The sequence below is a fragment of the Piliocolobus tephrosceles genome, chromosome 8, assembly GCF_002776525.5.
Source record: "Piliocolobus tephrosceles isolate RC106 chromosome 8, ASM277652v3, whole genome shotgun sequence".
NCBI lineage: Eukaryota > Metazoa > Chordata > Mammalia > Primates > Cercopithecidae > Piliocolobus > Piliocolobus tephrosceles.
In genome coordinates this window covers 37,004,138-37,023,284 of record NC_045441.1, presented here as the reverse complement: position 1 = coordinate 37,023,284, position 19,147 = coordinate 37,004,138, and the positions used below count along the sequence as shown (strand labels likewise).

General features: G+C 35.0%; 1 protein-coding gene across 1 annotated transcript in view; it reads right to left on the bottom strand.

Annotated features, from left to right (window-relative positions):
• ABCA13 (ATP binding cassette subfamily A member 13) overlaps positions 1-19,147 on the bottom strand; it is a 514,497-nt gene that overhangs the window by 66,974 nt on the left and 428,376 nt on the right. The window contains 1 exon segment of the mRNA XM_023226480.1: positions 4,005-4,155. Within this exon segment, the coding sequence (XP_023082248.1) occupies positions 4,005-4,155 (151 nt within the window).

Here is a 19,147-nt window from a genome sequence, read left to right as displayed (position 1 = left end):
TTATTTTTCTCATCATTGTAATGAAACAATGTTGAACTAAACAACATTATTTGGAGACCTGCTGTAGTAACAGTGGTGAGGTTGGCAAAAATGACAAATTGTGAAGTTGATTTTTTTTGGTTAGTTTTAGACCTACAAATATTACAAGAAGAAGAGAATGAAAACGTGTGTGTGTGTGCATGTATTAGAAAGAAATTTTTAGTTACTCTCATCTATGTTATTCAAAGATTAGCAATACATAAATGAAAGCTGATAAACTGACAAACAAAATAAAAAATAATAATATAAGCACTTGGTTCTGGAGAAATGCACCTGAGAATGCAAGTTACATTTAGAATAAACTTGCCAAATCATTATTGCACATTTTTACGAAGTTAGGAAACAGATATCATGTTTTCCCAGTTTCACAAAAGGTTAAATATTGCAGCTTGCAAATTCTGGATTGGTTAACCATAGGAAAGATTCTAGAGTATACAGGAGCAAATGTATTAGTTTGATCCAATGTTTTCTGAATGTCATGTTGTCAGAAAATAACTGAAAATAGCCTAATAAGAAGTACTTTGCTGTAGTCTTTTCTGCACTCAGCAATACTGTCAAAGTAATGGCAAAAGCAATGCCTTAGCAATCTTGGTTGGCAAAATACTGCCTAAAATCCCAAAATGTCAAAAGTTCACAGAATCTCTCTCTGCAGTTTAGTATTTTTCTCTCATGAAACTCTAGAAATTGTACCACACTTTAGGCAAGTTACTGGAATGCATTTGTTTTGGGATGCTTTCATTTGGGGATGTACTCGTTTTGGGATGAATCCCAATGGGATATGCACTGGGATGCAAAGTCCCAGTGCTTATTCATGTTTGGCACATAGTAGGACTTCTATAAACATCACTGGAGCCAAAATAAATTGCCCTGAGATTCACACATACATCTGTTGGACTCCAAAGCCAAAATGTTTCCACTAGTATGCATAATGGCCAGGTCAACATTTTCTGTGAGATTAAAGATCAAAATGAGTAGTAAAGTAGGGAAAGGAAACCAAGGATTTCAGATGGAAATGTTTATCCTGGCCCTTCCTCTGAAGATGACTTCCTGTCCCCATTCCTACTATCTTATAACTTCTAGCTCCTTCTAGCTAAACTGACTGTGTGAATGGAAGAAAACTTAAAGATAAAAGTCATGCCTTTAGAGAAGATAGGGGAAAGCAAGACACAGTAGGGATATTCCCTGGTAGGCATGTGCAGGTATTAACAAAACTAAGATGATGAGGGGCCATACCTCTTCTATACCAGGGAAAACTAACACGCAGAATTTGCCAAATCTCTTCCCATTTAGAAGTATTGTTTGTTTGTTATGGTATGACACTAACATTAAAGCTACCTAGCATGATGGACTCTTACCCATTTTCTCATCCCAGACTGTGAAGCCCTCATCTCTTGCATCATCTGGTAATAACCAAGTGATATAACTTAATATAACATGTTATATAAGGTTAATTAAATTCAGGCTCAAATATACACACTGCACAAAACTGTGCAGTGTAAATCATGGGGAAACTGAAAATCATTACGTTAACTTGCCGAGCCTAAATTCAAGCTTTATGAAGTGGCATCTTATTCTTACCTCATCAAACTTTTGAAAGGTTGGGGAAGTGAGCAATTTGACCATACATAGAAATGACCAGTAAGTGGAGCACAGGTGGGCTGGCTCAGCCACAGCACGGGCTCTGAGGGTCCCGGGGAGGGAGGAGAGGGGACAGTAAGGCTGAACAAAGGAGCCTCCCAGCAAGCACAGAGGGTCTTCCACTAGAATCAGAGAACATACAATGGTGGCTGTCCATGTTACAATGAAAATAGATGGCAGCCTGAAGAAAACAACTAAAGTGAGCAGCAGATGTGTCTAAAGATTACCCCCCATATCTGTGAGTTCTGAAAGCCTGGAGGTGAGGCGCACATGTTGAGCCCAACTCCAGCCCAACGGAAAGTCAGGCAGCAGGAGGAGTTCCATGTTGGAGAAGTCATGCACTAACCCCACACAGTTTCCACTTCTTTGGCCACCCCAGGGGTATAAAAATAAGACTGAACTGTTAATACACCAGGAATTCCATCTTATCGAACTAACAACCTGGATAAAATAAATGTCCGAGTAATGTCTTAGTCAAGAACTTGTACCCTGGAGCTGGTTTATATGGTTTCAAAGCAAAACCTTGCCAATTACTAGCCATGTGAACATGGGCAAATGGCCTAATTTCTCTGGTGTCTCAGTTTCCCTGTGTCTCTGTGTCTCAATTAAACTGTGTCTAATTTCTCAGTTTGTAAAATGGGACTGAGCATCTACTTCATATGGTTGCTGTAAAATACTTAGAACAGTACCTGACATGGAATAAATACTGAAAGATAAAACTACTGTTTTCCATTATTTTATCATAATTCTTTCTGGACACCTTGTGATAAGCACCTCAGAATGGATATGCTTGTTCTATAACTTAAATATCTCCCAAAAATATAGAAGAGAGAATTTTTTTCCAGAAAAGGAGCTAACTCCTTTGGGAACAGATGCAAAAGTGTGCTGACTTCTTAGAAACAAGAGCAAGTAGAAATACTGTCTGCAAAATCAGTTACAGTTGTATAAAGGAAATGAAGGCAGTTCCTAATTGGTTACCATTTAAATAACTTTTCTTGGTAGAACAATTCAGAAAAACAAAGTTGTAAGACAGCTGAATATCAAGACACAATTGCCCTGAATGACAGAAAGCACCAACTCTTACTACATTAATGAGAGCTTTTTTCATAAGCATGTTTCCCTCAAAAAACAAAAGCGCCAGCTTAAAGCCTTTGCCAAACACCCTCCTCTTTCATCAAAAACTAACAAGGAGGAGCTGACAGAGATAAACACCGATTAAAAATTGAGCCAACAATTAGTCACGGATGCCAATAACTGTTTAACTACAACCAACAGGTCTCTGTGGGGTGGTCAGTTATCCTTGCTTTATTAAGACAGGAGATGGGCAAAGCGGCCAGAGTCCTCACAATGAGGTGTAGACATTCTGTTTAGTTTCACTTAAAGTTAGAAAGCATAAATAAGAACAAATGCTGAAGCATTATAAAAACAGAACAGAGAATGAATGTTCATGGACCAGTGAAGGCGAAGGCTATTAGTTTTGTCTCCTGTGAGTCCTAGAATGTTCCCTCTCCCGCAGAATCTAATTGCAAATGCATCACATAAGCCACTTATTTCTGCTTGTAGTTCAGAATCCAGAAATCTGAGGAGCACGCACCCCAGACTTTCTATAATGAGATGCAGAAAAGGTAAAAATGTGCTTAAATAACTGCAATTCTGGTGGCTCACGGTACAACGTCCTGAGCTGTCAATCAATGCTGTCTGCTCTCCTTCGCTGACCTCTACTCGCACAGAAGAAGTGGCAGCTGTCTTTTGCTCTCTCACTGCTCGCTCCACCTGCCTCTCTCCTGTCACAGGCAGTGATGGGGGTATGGAGGTCTGCAGTTTCTGCCACTCCTTCATTCCCCTAAGGCCACCCAGAAAGGAATCCCCTGGCAGTAGGAATCTGTCTGCCCACTCATCAAGAAGTCATTGCTTCCAACAATCCCCAGTTTCCACACATATTTTGTGCCCACTTTCATAAGCCCTGAAAATACAGAGTTTGTGATATTTCTTCCTGAAGATAAATTAGTAGTTCAATAAATGTAAAAGGCATTTAGAGAGGAAGAAAAGAGCAAGGGGGATACAAAGTTATAAATGATGTATTTATGTTTTAACTCTGACCACATGACTGCCTCACACAGATGCATTTTAAATATATAACGTAAATAAGGCAAATTTATTTAATGTTTTCTTCAGTATAATCACATTGGAAAATCTCTTGCAAGTAAGTTTATCTGCTACTACAGTTCCTTCTCCTCACAGGGTGAGAGCGCTGCCTTGGAGCCAGAGGTGGTCACCAAGCATTCCTCAATGGGTCCCTTTATCTAGAAGACCCCAGGGAGATTTACCTCAGGGATGCACTGCCTTGGAATCCCGCGTAAGCTACAGTAATAATGGAGATGTTCCCAACCAGTCAGAAGCTCGTCCAGGGCATCCTGCTGGGGACAGTAGCCAATGAGCACGCCTGCGGCGCCAGCAGAAGACAGGTCCACGGCGTCCCTGCAGAGAGAAGCAGCACAGCCTGAGAACAGCAGCTTCCCAAACTGGCATCAACCCATTTTTAAAATGTGGCTCATCAATAACAAGTCCACTGCAGTTTATTTAAAACAATTAGTTCATTTCACAAGAATAGGTTCAACTCATGAGAAATGAAGAATACAAGAAGTCACCCCAAAATAGACCTCTTTGGCATATGCAATATTTTGAGCTAAAGGCAATTGAAGACACAGGAAGACCAGAAGACACAGGAAAAGCTCTTTATCTCTCCTTAACTGCCTAAAAATTGAGTATAAATTGTCTTCTTTTGAAAAGGAAATTCACATTTACAAAGGAAATTTCTATTTGTAAAGATGTCTCCCTACCAGAGAGAGAGCTACTTTCCCAGACAACTCTGAACCAGAGAGACTCTTATCTGCGCAATGAGACAACCCTAATCCAGCATACATTTCCTCCCCTCACCTTCCCATAGCTGGCCTCCCCTGCCGGGGATCCCCAAATCCCTTTTGCTTTGTTTAACCTCATATAGTGTATAAGCCTCAATCATCTGGGAAACTCCTTGAGTCTTATTTTTTGTGTGAAACTCCTGTGCACACATACATAATAAAACTGGTTTTTTTTTTATTAATATGTATTGCTGAATCAGATGGAAAGACTATACTGAGTTTTATAAGATTCTGCCAAACTGTCTGCCAAAGTGGTTGTACCATTTTGAATTCTCATCAGCAGCAAATGAGGGTTCCTATTGCTCCACATTGTTGTCAACATTTGGTGTTGTCAGTGTTTTGTATTTTATTCATTCTATTAGGTATAGAGATGCATCGCATTGTTGCTGTTATTTGCCATTCTCCAAGGACATATGATGTCGAGCACCTTATCATTAACTTATTTGCATCTGTCTTCTTTGGTGAGACATCTGTCCACATCTTTTACCCATGTTTTAACTGTGTGTTTTCTTGTGGTTTAATTTTAAGGATTTTGCATACAAGTTTATGTATACAAAACTTTATGTATTTTGTATACAAGTTTTTTACGACACATGGGTCTGCAAAATTTTTTTCCCAGTCTATGGATTGACCTTTTAATCTCTTAACAGTGTCTTTTGCAGAGCAGAAATATACTTTAATGAAGTCAAACTTACCAACATTTTCTTTTATGGATCATGCTTTTGATATTGTATCTAAAAAGATATTGTCACATCCAAAGTCACCTAGATTTTATCCTATGTTATTTTCTAGAACTTCTATAATCTGCATTTTACAATCAGGTCATAGATCCACTTGGAGTTAATTTTTGTCACAGGTATAAGTTAAGTGCCAAGATTCATTGTCTGGTATGTGGATATCCATTTGTTCTGGCACCATTTGTTGCAAAGATGACGATTTTCCCACATGATTGCTTTTGTTCTCTTCTCATATATCAGTTGACTGTATTGGTGTGGGGCTATCTCTTGAAGTTACTGAGCCTTTACAGTAAGTCTTAAAGTCAGGTAATGTCAGTCTTCAGACTTTGTTCTTCTTCCACACTGTGTTGCCTATCATGGATCTTTTGTCTTTCCACATGTACTTGAAAATTAGTTTGTTAATATCCACAAAGTAACACTGGGATTTTGATTGGGGTTTTGTTAAACCTAACATTCAAGTTGGGAAGAACTAACATCTTGTTGATATTAAATCTTTCTACCCCAAAACATTGAATATCTATTTATTTGGAGCTTTTTTCCATTTATTTCATTAGGATTTTGTAGTTTTCCTCACGTAATTTGTTAGATTTATAGCTAAGTATTCCATTTTGGGAATTGTTAATGTAAATGATATGTTTTTAAAATTTCAAATTCCAATTATTCATTGTAGATATATAGGGAAACATATGACTTTTCTATATTAAACGTTGTATCCTGAAACCTTGATATAAATGTTTATCAGTTCTAGGAGCATTTTTTTTGACAATTCTTTGGGAGTTCCTATATATATAATCATGTCATCTACAAACAATAACAGTCTTATTTATTCCTTCCCAATCTGTGTGAGTTTAAGTCCCTTTTCTGCTCTTATTGCATTATGTAGGACTGCTTGCCGGCAGAGTATTCAGATAAGAATGGAGACAGAGGACATTCTCGTCTTGTTCCCAAATTTAGGAGAAAGGTATCTAGCTTCTCATGATTTAGTACGATATTACTTGAAGGTTTATTGTCAGTGTTCTTTATCCAGTTAAGGAATTTCCTTTCTGTTCCTAGTTGGCTGAGAGTTAGTATCATGAATGAGTGTTGGCTTTTGTGAAAAAACTTTTTATGCATCTGTTAATAGGATCAAACTATTTTTTCCTTTCATTCTGTTGATGTAATGGATTATATTAATTGATTTTCAAAAATTGAATGAACCTTGCCTATCTGGAATAAATCCTTCTTTGTCATAGTATATAATTCTTTTCATACATTGTTAGATTCAATTTGATACTTTGTTGAGAATTTTTGCATGTATATTCATAAGAGACACTAAGCTATAGTTTTCCTTTCTTGTAATGTCCTTGTCTGGTTTCAGTATTTTGGTAATGCTGGCCTCATAAAAACAGTTAAACCATATTTGTTCTGTATCTATTTTCAAAGGACATTTTAGTAAATTGATATCATTTCTTTCTTAAATGGTAGAATTCACCAGTGAGACCACCTAAGTCTAGTGCTTTTCCTTTTATGGTCATTAGTTATTGATTCAATTTCTTTCATTGATATATACCTATTTGGATTGTCTATTTCTCATTGTATGTGTTTGGGTAAAGTTAAGTGCCAAGATTCATTGTCTGGTATGTGGATATCCATTTGTTCTGGCACCATTTGTTGCAAAGATGACAATTTTCCCACATGATTGCTTTTGTTCTCTTCTCATATATCAGTTGACTGTATTGGTGTGGGGCTATCTCTTGAAGTTACTGAGCCTTTACAGTAAGTCTTAAAGTCAGGTAATGTCAGTCTTCAGACTTTGTTCTTCTTCCACACTGTGTTGCCTATCATGGATCTTTTGTCTTTCCACATGTACTTGAAAATTAGTTTGTTAATATCCACAAAGTAACACTGGGATTTTGATTGGGGTTTTGTTAAACCTAATGCCCCTAATGGGATTTCAGTGTGAGGTTTGAGTTTATCTGACTAGAAGTTATGTTGTGCTTACTGGTGGCTGTCTCAGTGGTGTCAGTTCTAGTGTCCTTGGGTTTATATCCAATTGTCTTTGAGTTTGCCTAGAGATTCCATCTTAGAGTCTATGGCTTGTAGTTCTTATAGTCCTTGGTTATTACACAGAAGCTCCACCGAAGTGGTGGTGAGGAGCTGGTTGAGGGGAAGAGTTGTCTATTCTCACAATCATGTCTCAGTCTTCTAGTGCCTGAGCTGGGCATTCCCCTTTTCCCAGGTCAGTTAGGCTCTGGAAAAACAGCTTCCCCTTAGGGCTGGTCTTTCTAAGCCTTACAGAGAGGTCTAGGCATATTTTCATATAATTAATTCCTGCTGAAAGCACAAAGGGATTTTTTCCCCAGTCTTCACACTGAGAATCTGGTAGGGTTCCTGTAGGTAATACTCACCAGTGAGGAGCCCCCAAGGCTACTTTCAAGTTAGTCCACACTGAGCCTACATCACTTTTTGATTACAGTTGATGTGTTCCTACTGATCCTGGCTCCATCTGGTGACTTCTGCTTCTAGGTCTCCTGATTCACAGTCCTGTGCTTCCTTCTATTATAGTATTTTCAGTACCCACAGAGGATGGGTCTAGGACTCTCTTTGGACACTAAAAATCCACAGATGCTCAAGTCCTTTATATAAAATAGTGTAGTATCTGCTTATAACCTACATACATCTTCCCAAATACTTTAAATAATTTTTGATGACTTATAATACCCAATACATTGTAAATGCCATATAAACAGTGCTTATGCTGTATTTTTTAGGGAATATTAACAACAGAAAAAGTCTGTACATGTTCAGTACAGACAGAATCATCCCTTTTTCTCTGAATATTTTGCAGTGCAGTTAGTTGAATCCAAGGATATGAACCCACGGGTGTAGGGGGTCCCCTGACTGTCTGTCCAGTATGGGGTAGCAGTTTGCTCTGTGACCTCAAGTATCTGATGGCTCTAAGAAGAGATGATAATTTTTAGCATTTAAGGTATTTTCCTATTGTGAAAATGAAAGTGAGAACTTACAAGCTCTTTAAATATTGTACCAAAAACCACAACTCAGTACCTTTTTCAGTAGTTTTTGTTTCATTTTTTTCATGTTCCATATCTCTGCCCCACAGAAACAGCTATACATTTTAAATGAATCTCTCCATGCTGCACATTGTCTACCATTCTCTTACTCACCGAGTCAATGGCTTCTAATGTACACCATGAAACAATTTCTCAAGTTTATCACTGGCAGCACTAATTTAATATTCTGTACTTTTAATTCTATTGTATGTGATAAATATAAGAGAAAACAGAATTTAAGATCTACTGGGTACTTAATTTCCTTTACATCAGTTTCTATTACATCCATATTCTCCTATCTTTCAAATTCAGCTAGTACATTTGTCATGACAGTTTCCACATTTGTGTCATAAAATTCTAACTTTTAAGTCTTCAGAGTATCAACTTTTAAAAAAGCATTCCCTTATATTTAAATAATAAAAATATCCATGTATAATTTTTAGTTACAGTCTTTCCATAGTGCTCCAGTCAGTTTTTGTATCATAATTATTCCGATGTATTATTGTTTATTCACCCTTCTAAAGAGATCAAGATTGCCAGAAAAAAAATACAAAGCATCCACTTAAATTTGTAATTCAGATAAACAATGAATAAATGTTAAATGTAAATATGTACCATAAAATGTTTATATGTGTTATGTAAAAAAAAAAAAAAAAAAAAAAAAAAAATCTACTGCAAACTCAAGTTTCAAGTGTTTTCTGGATAGGGGAATATTTGTAAAGGTTAATGTATATATTATCTGTGGCTTCAAATATACCATCCATGTGCTGTATTATCCTTGTGCTTTATTATCAAAATTGATGCTAAACTGGGAGTTGTTTTCAATAGCCCATAAAACAATGGAACAGCTGGATAAAATGCAGAAAAATCTATTTAAAGACTAGGAATTAAAGATTCAAATCCCAAAAAGTAGAAAAACTCACTGAGAGGAGACATGTGTTTTGTTTGTTTTTCCTTGAAGTATTAGCCACACATATAAAATAAGGAAGAAGAAGTAATGATACTGTGGAGGAAGTGACTGCTAAAAGGCAGAGGAGCTAAGAAAACCTGTTATTAGTCTTTGGAAGACATAAAAATTGAGATTCAGGGCTGCCAGAGCAGGTAGGACTTGAGAGGCCAATACCCCAGGGGGAAGAAAGTAAGAAAAACTCTGTAACTCTAGGTGTCTCATGCTTGAGATGTTCATTAATGTATGAGCAATGCAGGTCTATAATTGAAGAGGGAAATCAAGACACAACTCTAAGAATCTAAAAAGTAAGTAAACCTACCAAGTTTATAACAAACCTGGAATAACCAACTGAGATAACAGAAACTGTCATTAAGCAGACATTCAGATGTCAGGACTCTGGCAAACAAACACGGCTCTCAATCAGGGCCATTGAACAGTGAAGCCTCCGGAAATGTACAAATAGACAAGCCCTTTTAAAAATGTATTTAAATGATTTTAGATGAGTTTGCTTAGATAATTTCATATGTTATAATTCCATATCAAAGCTAAAGAGAATTTTCTTTGAAGGAAAACAGAATCATCCAGAGACTCTAAATGTTTTCATTCAATCAAACTTTATCAGTTGTTATGGGTTGAATTGTGTCCCATCCAAAATAATAGTAATAATAATGATAATGTTGGAGCCCTAACTCCCCGTCCCTTGGAATATGACCTTATTTGAAGATAAAATGTCAAAGAAAAAATCAAATTTAAATGAGGCTATTATGGTGGGCTCTAATCTGGTATGACTGATGTCCTTAGAAAAGGGAAAATGTGGACACAGACACATACATAGAGGGAAGACTATGTAAACAAACAGAGAGAAGATGGCCATGTATAAGCCAAGGAGACAGGCCTGTAGCAGAGCCCTCCCCAACAGCAGTCAGAAGGAACTAATACTGGCAACAGTTTGATCTCAGAGTTCAAGCCTCTAGAACCATGAGATAATAAGTTTTCCTAGTTTAAGCCACTAAGTTTGTGTTTTGTTGTCATTCATGTTGTTGCGCTTTGAGATAGAGTTTCACTCTGTAGCTGAGGCTGGAGTGCAGTGGCGCAATCATAGCTTACTGCAGCCTCTAACTTCTGGGCTCCAGCAATCCTCCCACCTCAGCCTCCCAAGTAGCTCAGACTACGTACACGCACCTTACCATCGGACCTGGCTAATTAAATGTTTTTGTTGTTGTTGTTTTGGTTTGTTTCTGTTTTGTAGAGATGGAGTCTCGCTATGTTGTCCAGGCTGGTCTCAAACTCCTAGCCTCAAATGATCCTCCCACCTTAACCTCCCAGAGCACTGGGATTACAAGCATGAGCCACTGCACCCGGCCAGAGGTATATTTTTACAGTAGTCCTAGCAAATGGATACACCAGGAATACCACTAAAAAACATAAATAAATAAAAATAAATAAAAACTATGATAAAAAACAAATAAAATGAAAATAAATCCACAAGTGATATAGATATTGGAGTTATCAGACATAGACTTTAACATAGTTTAATTAATAAATGAGCAAAAAAGAGGAAAAAAAGGTGAATTTTACCAGAAAACTGAAATCAATTTAAAAAATCGAATAAAAATTTTAGAACTGGAAAGTTTTAATAAGAAAAATTAAGACAGTAATAGAGTACTTTAAACATAGTAATGAATAGTAATATTAATACAATTTGATACAAAATATCAAAATCAGTAATACTAACAACATCACTTAAGATAGATATTAAAAATAAAATTTTAGTATATTATGCACCAAACTTCTGCATAGAAATGGAATAATTTAGATGGAATAGAAAAATCCCTTAAAACGCAATACACCAAGAAAAGGAGGAAATAGAAAACCTAAAAATTTCTAAATGTAAAAAGAAATTGAATCATTAATTAAAATTGTTTTTATAAATTTAGACCCAAATGCATTCATTAGGGCATTCTTTGAAATGTCTATGTAAAAATTACATGGATCATACACTATTCTGGAAAACAGACTGGAAACAATTTTCAAGTTACTTACTGAGACCATTATTCCTTGACAATTAAACCTGCAAATATGTTATAGTAAGTAAAATTCACAAGATAATTTCATATAATAATCATCACAAAATTTTAGCAACTATTACCCAATTAAATCAAGTGATACATAAAAGGGGTATGAAATTTTGACCAAGTCAACTTTATCCATGAATTCAGTATTTTTAAAATAAAATTTAAAAATTATTTAATGTAACATAGTATACTAAGAGTATAAAGAAAAGGTGAGAAAAAATAGTCAGTAAAATGTTAAAATTATTGCTTATAAAAACAGCTGGGCATGTAGTTCCACCTGCCAGAAAGCTGAAGAAGAAAGATTACTTGAGCCCAGATGTTTGAGGCTGCGGTGAGCTATGATCATGCTACTATACTCCAGCCTGGGTGACAGAGCAAGACCCTGTCTCTAAATATATTCTTTATAAAAATAAACAAAAGTCAAAAATTGAAAAAAAAAAAAATTTACAAGCTAGAAAGGAAAATATACAAGAACTTTCTTAATCTGATTTTAAAATGTATGCCAAGACAATAGAAGATATATATTTATGTTTAATAAAATATTTATTTATTTTATTTTATTTTAGACCAAGTTTCACTCCATCACCCTGGCTGGAATGCAGTGGCATGATCTCAGCTCACTGCAACCTCTGCCTCCAGGATTCAAGTTATTCTCATGCCTCAGCCTCTCAAGTAGCTGGGATTACATGTGTGTGCCACCAGGTCCAGCTAATTTTTTGGTATTTTTAGTAGAGATGGGGTTTTGCCATGTTGGGCAGGCTGGTATTGAACTCCTAACCTTAAGTGATCAACCCACCTCGGCCTCCCACAGTGTTGGGACTACAGACATGAGCCACTACACCCAACCTATGTTAATCATAAAATATTTAAAGTTTTGCCCTTCATATCAAAACCGAAAGGTCCCCATTACCACCTCTTCTATTCAACATTATAACGCCAGTGCTGGCCAGTCCAGTAAGGCAAGAAAAAGAAAGTTATAAAGATTGAAAGAAAATAATAATGTTGTATATATTCAGGAATGAGATCCTTATCTGTAGAGTATATACAAAAGAATATATACCTAGACAAATCATAATCAAACTGTCAAAGACTTCAGACAAAGGGAAAATCATGATGGCAGTGAGAGAAGTGACCCACAATGTACAAAGAATCTCCATGAAGGTTAATAGTTGCTTTCTTAACAGACATCATAGAGGCCAGAACACAATAGGATGGCATGCACAAAGTGTTGAGAGGTTAAAAGCAAAAAAAAAAAAAAAAATGCTAGCCTAGAATTCTACAGTAAAGAAGAAATAACTATCTTTCAAAATTTAATGAGAGATTAAGATATTCACAGCTCACCAAAACCGAGTTTGTTGACAGTATAACTGCCTCAAAATTACTAAATGAAATCTCTAAGCTGAAATGAAAAGTACTAACAGTAACATGAATCCATATAATGAAATAAAATAAAAAGCACTAGTTAAGATTACCATATGAAGAAATATAAATGACAAGATAAATGCAATCAACCCTGATGAGCACACAATCTCTAAAAATGTAATTTGTAATAATAGCAGCATAAATGGGAGAGGAGTTATATAGAAATGCAATTTTATAAACTATTGAAATTAAATTGGTATTAATTTAAATTAGAGAATTTTAACTCAAGATGTTAGTTACAATCCCCAGGAAAATCGCTAAGAAAATAACTCAAAAATATGTATAGCAAAAACACAATAAGGACTTAAAGTGGTATTTTAGAAAATACTTATTTATCACAAAAGATGGCAGCAATAGAAAAACAGAGGAATGAAAAATATAGAGGAAATATAGAAAGCAAATAGTAAAATGGTGGAAACCAATTCTACCATCTCAGTAATTAGATTATTTAGCTCATTTACATTTAATGTAATTACCACATAATTATCAATTAATTCTACCATTTAACCAATTCACATATTGGCAGAATGGATTTTTTTTAATTATCCAACTATATGCTGTCTATAAAATATACACTTTAGAATCAAAGTCACAAATAGTTTGAAAATAAAAGGATGCAAAAAGATATACAACGAAACCAGTATCCAAAAGACAGCTGAGGTGACACTACTAATATATAACAGAATAGACTTGAAGAAAATATTGTTACTAAAAACAAAGAGACACATCTTATAATAATAAAAGGGTCAATTCCTTAGGAAGACAAACTAATCATAAAAACATATGAAATTAAGAACAGAGCCTCACAACACACAAAGCAAATGCTGACAGCATTAAAGGGAGAAATAGACAATTCAACAATAATAACAAGTTCAATACACCATATTCAATATTTAATAGACTAACTGTGCTAGAAGATTAACAAAAATATAGGAGATTGGAACAATACAAGATAACTAGACCTAGCTGACTATAGAGACTTAGAACTCTCCAGCCCAAAACAGCAGAATAAACATTCTTCTCAAATGTATATAGAAGCAATTCTCCAGAATAGAACAAGTGTTTGGCTATTAAACAAACAAACAAACAAGCCTTATTAGCTGGGTACAGTGGCACAAACCTGTAATTCTAGCACTTTGGGAGACCAAGGTGGGCGGACCATTTCAGGTCAGGAGTTCAAGACCAGCCTGCCCAACACGGTGAAAAACACTCTCTACCAAAAATGCAAAAATTAGCTAGGCATTGTGGCAGATGCCTGTAATCCCAGCTACTTGGAAGGCTGAGGCAGAAGAATCACTAGAACACAAGAGGTGGAGGTTGCAGTGAGCCAAGATCATGCCACTGCACTCCAGCATGAGTGAAACAGCAACACTCTGTCAGAAAAAAACAAAACAAAACAAAACACCTCAATAAATTAAAGAACTGGAATCATACAAAGTATGTTCTTTGACTACAATAGGCTAAAATTAAAAATCAATACAGAAGCAATCTTTAGGAAATTCCAAATGTGTAGAAATTAAACAACATACACCTTCATAACCAATGGGTCAAAGAAGAAATCAAAAGGAAAATTAGAAAATACTTTGAGATGAATGAAAACAAAAACACAACATACCAAAACATGGTATTCAGCTGAAAAGGTGCATAAAGAGAAAGATATAGCTGTAATAGCTGTATTATTCTTTAAAAAAGTAGATGTCAGAACAATAACCTAGCCATTTACATTAAGAAATTAGAAAAACTAAAGCAAACTAAACCTAAAGAAAACAGAATAAAAAAATAATAATGACTTGAGCAGAAATAAATAAAATAGGGAAGAAAAATAATAAAGAAAATAATCAGAATCAAAACTTGATTAAGGTCAATGAAATCTACAAACTCATAGCTACACTGACCAAAAAAAGGGAACAAGAATATTAAAATTACTAAAATCAGAAATAAAACATTTCTACCAATCTTAAAGAAATGGAAAATTTTTTAATAGTCTAAATGTTCATATGCCAAACTCCTAAGAAATTTAGATAACATGGACAAATTCCTAGAAAGACAGAAAATACTAAAAGTGACCAAATGAGAGAAAGAAAATCTAAACAGATCCACAAGTAAAGATACTGAATTAGCAATAATAATAATAAAAACAATAGAAACAATGCCAAAAAACCTTTTCATAAATAAAAGCCCAGTACCAAATGGTTTCACTGGTGAGTTCTACCAAATATTTAAAAATGAATTAACACTAATGCTTCTAGACTGTTTCAAAAAGTAGAAGAGAAAAAAACATTCCCAAGCTAATTACATAAGGTCAGTATCATCCAGATACCACAACTAAAGACATGAGAGAAAGCTATATAACAGTATTTCTTATAAATAGATGTTTAAAAATCCTCAACAAAATACAAGTAAATCAAATCCAGCCCATATAAAGAGAAGTAGGCACCATGCTCAAGTGTAATTTATTCCAGGAATGCAAAGTTATTTTAATATATAAAATTAATCATTTGTTGAGTCTACCAATCACCTATATCATGTTAATAGAACAAAGTGCAAAAACCACACATCTCATTAAACTCAGAAAAATAATTTGACAAAACTCAATACCCGTTTATGAAAAAACAGTAAAAGAATTTGAGATAAAAGGAAATTATTCTATGAACCTATTTATATGGAATTTCCAGGATACTCAAATCCATAGAGATAGAAAGTAGATTAATGGTTGACAATGGGAGGAAGCAATGGGGAATGATTGCTAATTGGTATAGGGTTTCTTTACAAAGTAATGAAAACGTTCTAGAGTTAGTGGAAATCATTGTATGGCTTTATGAATATGGTAAAAAGTCACTGAATTGTTACATTTAAAAAACTGTAAGTTTGAAGGTATGGGAATTATATCTCAGTTAACCAAAACACTACCAGTATTTACAAAAGCGAAACACGCACATGCTCTATGGAGGCAATTTTATTCATATGTGTATCAGGAATTGTTCATAACAAATAGCTGCCATTATTAATAACAGTAAAACTATTGCAACATGTGATAATATGGATGCATTTTACAACTATGATTTTATAGAAAAAATCACTCATGTAAAAATATAAACTGTATGATCCCATTTATATAAAATTCACAAACAAGTAAAACTAACCTATGGTAATAAAAGCCAGAACAGTGTTTCTCTTTGGTTTAGATAGGGTTATGAAGGGAGTTTCTTGGGGGTCTGCCAAAGGTCTCTCTCCTGATGATAGTTACACATATGCTAATATTATAAAAGTTCATCAACCCATATATTTATGATTTCTGAGTATTATATATCTCAATGCTTAAGTTGATATTTTTAAAACTGTTGGTAATCTCCACACATTAATTAATAAATCACCTAGCACAAATGTTCATGTTTAGAAAGTCTTTATATAAGTTCTGCTAGAATGTGTTTGAATGGTCTCCTAACTACTCCCCAACCTCAATGAACTCAATTTAAAGACATATAATATATATTTTAAATGTTCTAAAACATATAAAGATAGGGAATACATATCCAAATATTCTTTGCATTGTCCAATTACCCCAGCACCCTTCCAGCCTCTATGCTGCCCAAGGCCCGTACTCGTTTTTTCTACTCAGTATCTTTCAACTTCAAAACAGGAAAAACAGCACTCTGAGAACACAGGGATTCAACAGTGGAAAAGGTCTTTCTGCCTTCAAAGCAAGCCATCATCCAGTTCAAAGATAGCTGCCTAATTTTTAATTACTTAGGTTAATTTTTAAACTAAGGGCATGACTTCATAATGAAAACAAATGAAGAACCCTTTCTTCCACTTTCAGAGCAGGGTATCTTCTGCGTACTGTACAATTAAAACGGTTGCATTTGCTTTGCAGTTAGTGGAAATCACCTCACTCAACTTTTGCACACAGCGTATCTATTAATGCTTTAGATTTTATTAAGCAGTGATGTCCATCACTATAAATAGTTTGGTAGAATGTTTGCAGAGAGGATCCAGAGTGTGCTAAACCACAGTAGAGGTCAGTACTCAAATAGCATTTTAAAGACATGTTAAGTCAAACTGTACTGTGATTTCCCATGCTCTATTTTATTAGCTTAAATACCTGCTGCTCTGTGAATAGCTAAATTTCTTTATGTGAATTTTTGGGGAAAATAAGGATCTACGAAGACCAACCTCACAACTAAGTTTAAGTGAACAGGACCCATTTTCCATGGTGTCTTCTTATAATCCAGATGGAAAGCAGTGAGTGGGTACAGCCTTATGCAGATTTGCATACAAAAGGAGGTCATATGCTAATAAAGCTTTTCAGCAAGGCAAGAGTTTATTATCTAAACCAGAGCTCATTCTGACTGACCTAAAAGAAGTGAGTTCATCTATATAAATATTCTAATCTATCTCTGTGAGATGCTAACCAACACCTCCTTAATCAAAATCAGTCAATCATATTGATATTACTAGAAAACGCTCACATCCATTTTACAGTTTCCATGCACTTGCATTTCAGTTATCTCAACCTAGCAGTGAAAGTCGTAACTGTATGCTTTACACTTCAGCACCACTTAGAAAGGCAAGACATTTTTTAGTCCTGGGTCGGACACAAAAGTGAGCTTCAAGTGGCTTTTATCATGATGTATGCTGACTAGCTGTTTCTCCCCCTTTATTTAATGACATAACAGGTCAAGAAATTTTGGAAATTAAATAAAATGTTTGGAGCACTCTGAGGGGTCTTTGCCAGATCAAGGACTTTCTCACTGCAGGCATTTAATTTCCTTTATATTATCAGCAGTCTGTAAACTGTGAAAGTAGGTCAATGAGAGTTAAGAAAGAACAGTTCAATGGTCAGGATTTGATTTGCATTCCAGATAGTATTTTAAATTCATTTGCTTCCAAACTGCTGGATTTTCTACTGCCACTGTCCATACTTTATTGCAAGGTTAACCCCCAATTTACCACCCGCCCTTTCATCAAGTGACTGGATCCTGAATATCTGAATTGTTTCTGTGTGTTAACAGGAACGTCACAGGCTCCTGTCTGCTGGTCTTGTTGGATCTTGAACATGGGCCATGTGTTTGTTAGGAGAAGGCCCTTAGCCTGTGATGAAAACCAAAGAAACTGAATCCAAAGGCAGCTTCAGGGAGCGCACACTCCATGACAGTTTGACATTGTTTTAGAAAGATTACGATGCTTTCATCCTGATTTGTTTCTTACATATGGATCAGAAATATGTTTTTACCTTCTTCTGTTTTGTTTTGTTTTGTTTTGTTTGAGATGGAGTCTGGGTACTGGGATTACAGGCATGAGCCACCATGCCCAGCCTTACCTTCTTCTTTGAAAGGTAGAATAAGTTTATTACACTGGTTTAAAGATACACACACACACACACACACACACACCTATTTAACCATCTAATACAAGTTGAAGTTCCCTCACGTATTTCAGATTGGTATTTAAACATCAGTACAATTGCAACATAAGACAATACAGTCATTCATTTAGGGACTTCAGTAATGATTTTTATTCATTTTTTTCCTTTGTACTTGGCTAAGGGAGACGTCAAAAATCTGATTAAGTTACATCTTTTCAAAACAGAAAAATTAACACACAATTATATTTTCATACTTTTGAGATTTTTTTTTTGTTCTTGCCCATGAAGAAAACGTTATAAACTTCTGGCAAAAAAAAAAAAAGGAAAGCTCATTAAACTACACACATTCTCTGTTCATAGCAGCTGCCAATCTTCCCACTTAATAATTTATTGGAGGAAGAGACTAATATATCAAAGACATGTTTTTAAAGAACAAATGGTGACTCATGTTTATCACCTGTTCCACAGTCACTCAGACTTTTCATTTAATGTTTCTTTCATTTGATGTCTTAATTTACGACACACACAGGTTCAGTTTTAAAAACTATTCAGAAAACCGCACAGTTCCAGTTTTCTTAGAACGCCTTTGCCAAATCTAATTCTTCCACAAAGTTAGTGTTAGAGATCAAGCAAGTCATTGTTAAGTTTTACAGAATCTGGATAGTAAATATGAGAGCCATTAATTCACATAAAAATTGTCTGTAATATAGCTTATACATATTTGTATTATTTTCCAAATATATGTAGATTCAAAAATTTTAAATGTGTTATTAATTCCATAATAGATGATGTCAGAAAGAGTTTTTAAATTTTAGTATTTCAAATTTTTCTGATGTATTTTCTAATCTATTTAACTTTTTAATTAATAAGAAATTTTTATAAAAAGAAATATCACAACTTTGCTATTTACAAGAGATTGAAAGATTGAGAATGTTAGTACAACTATTCTCC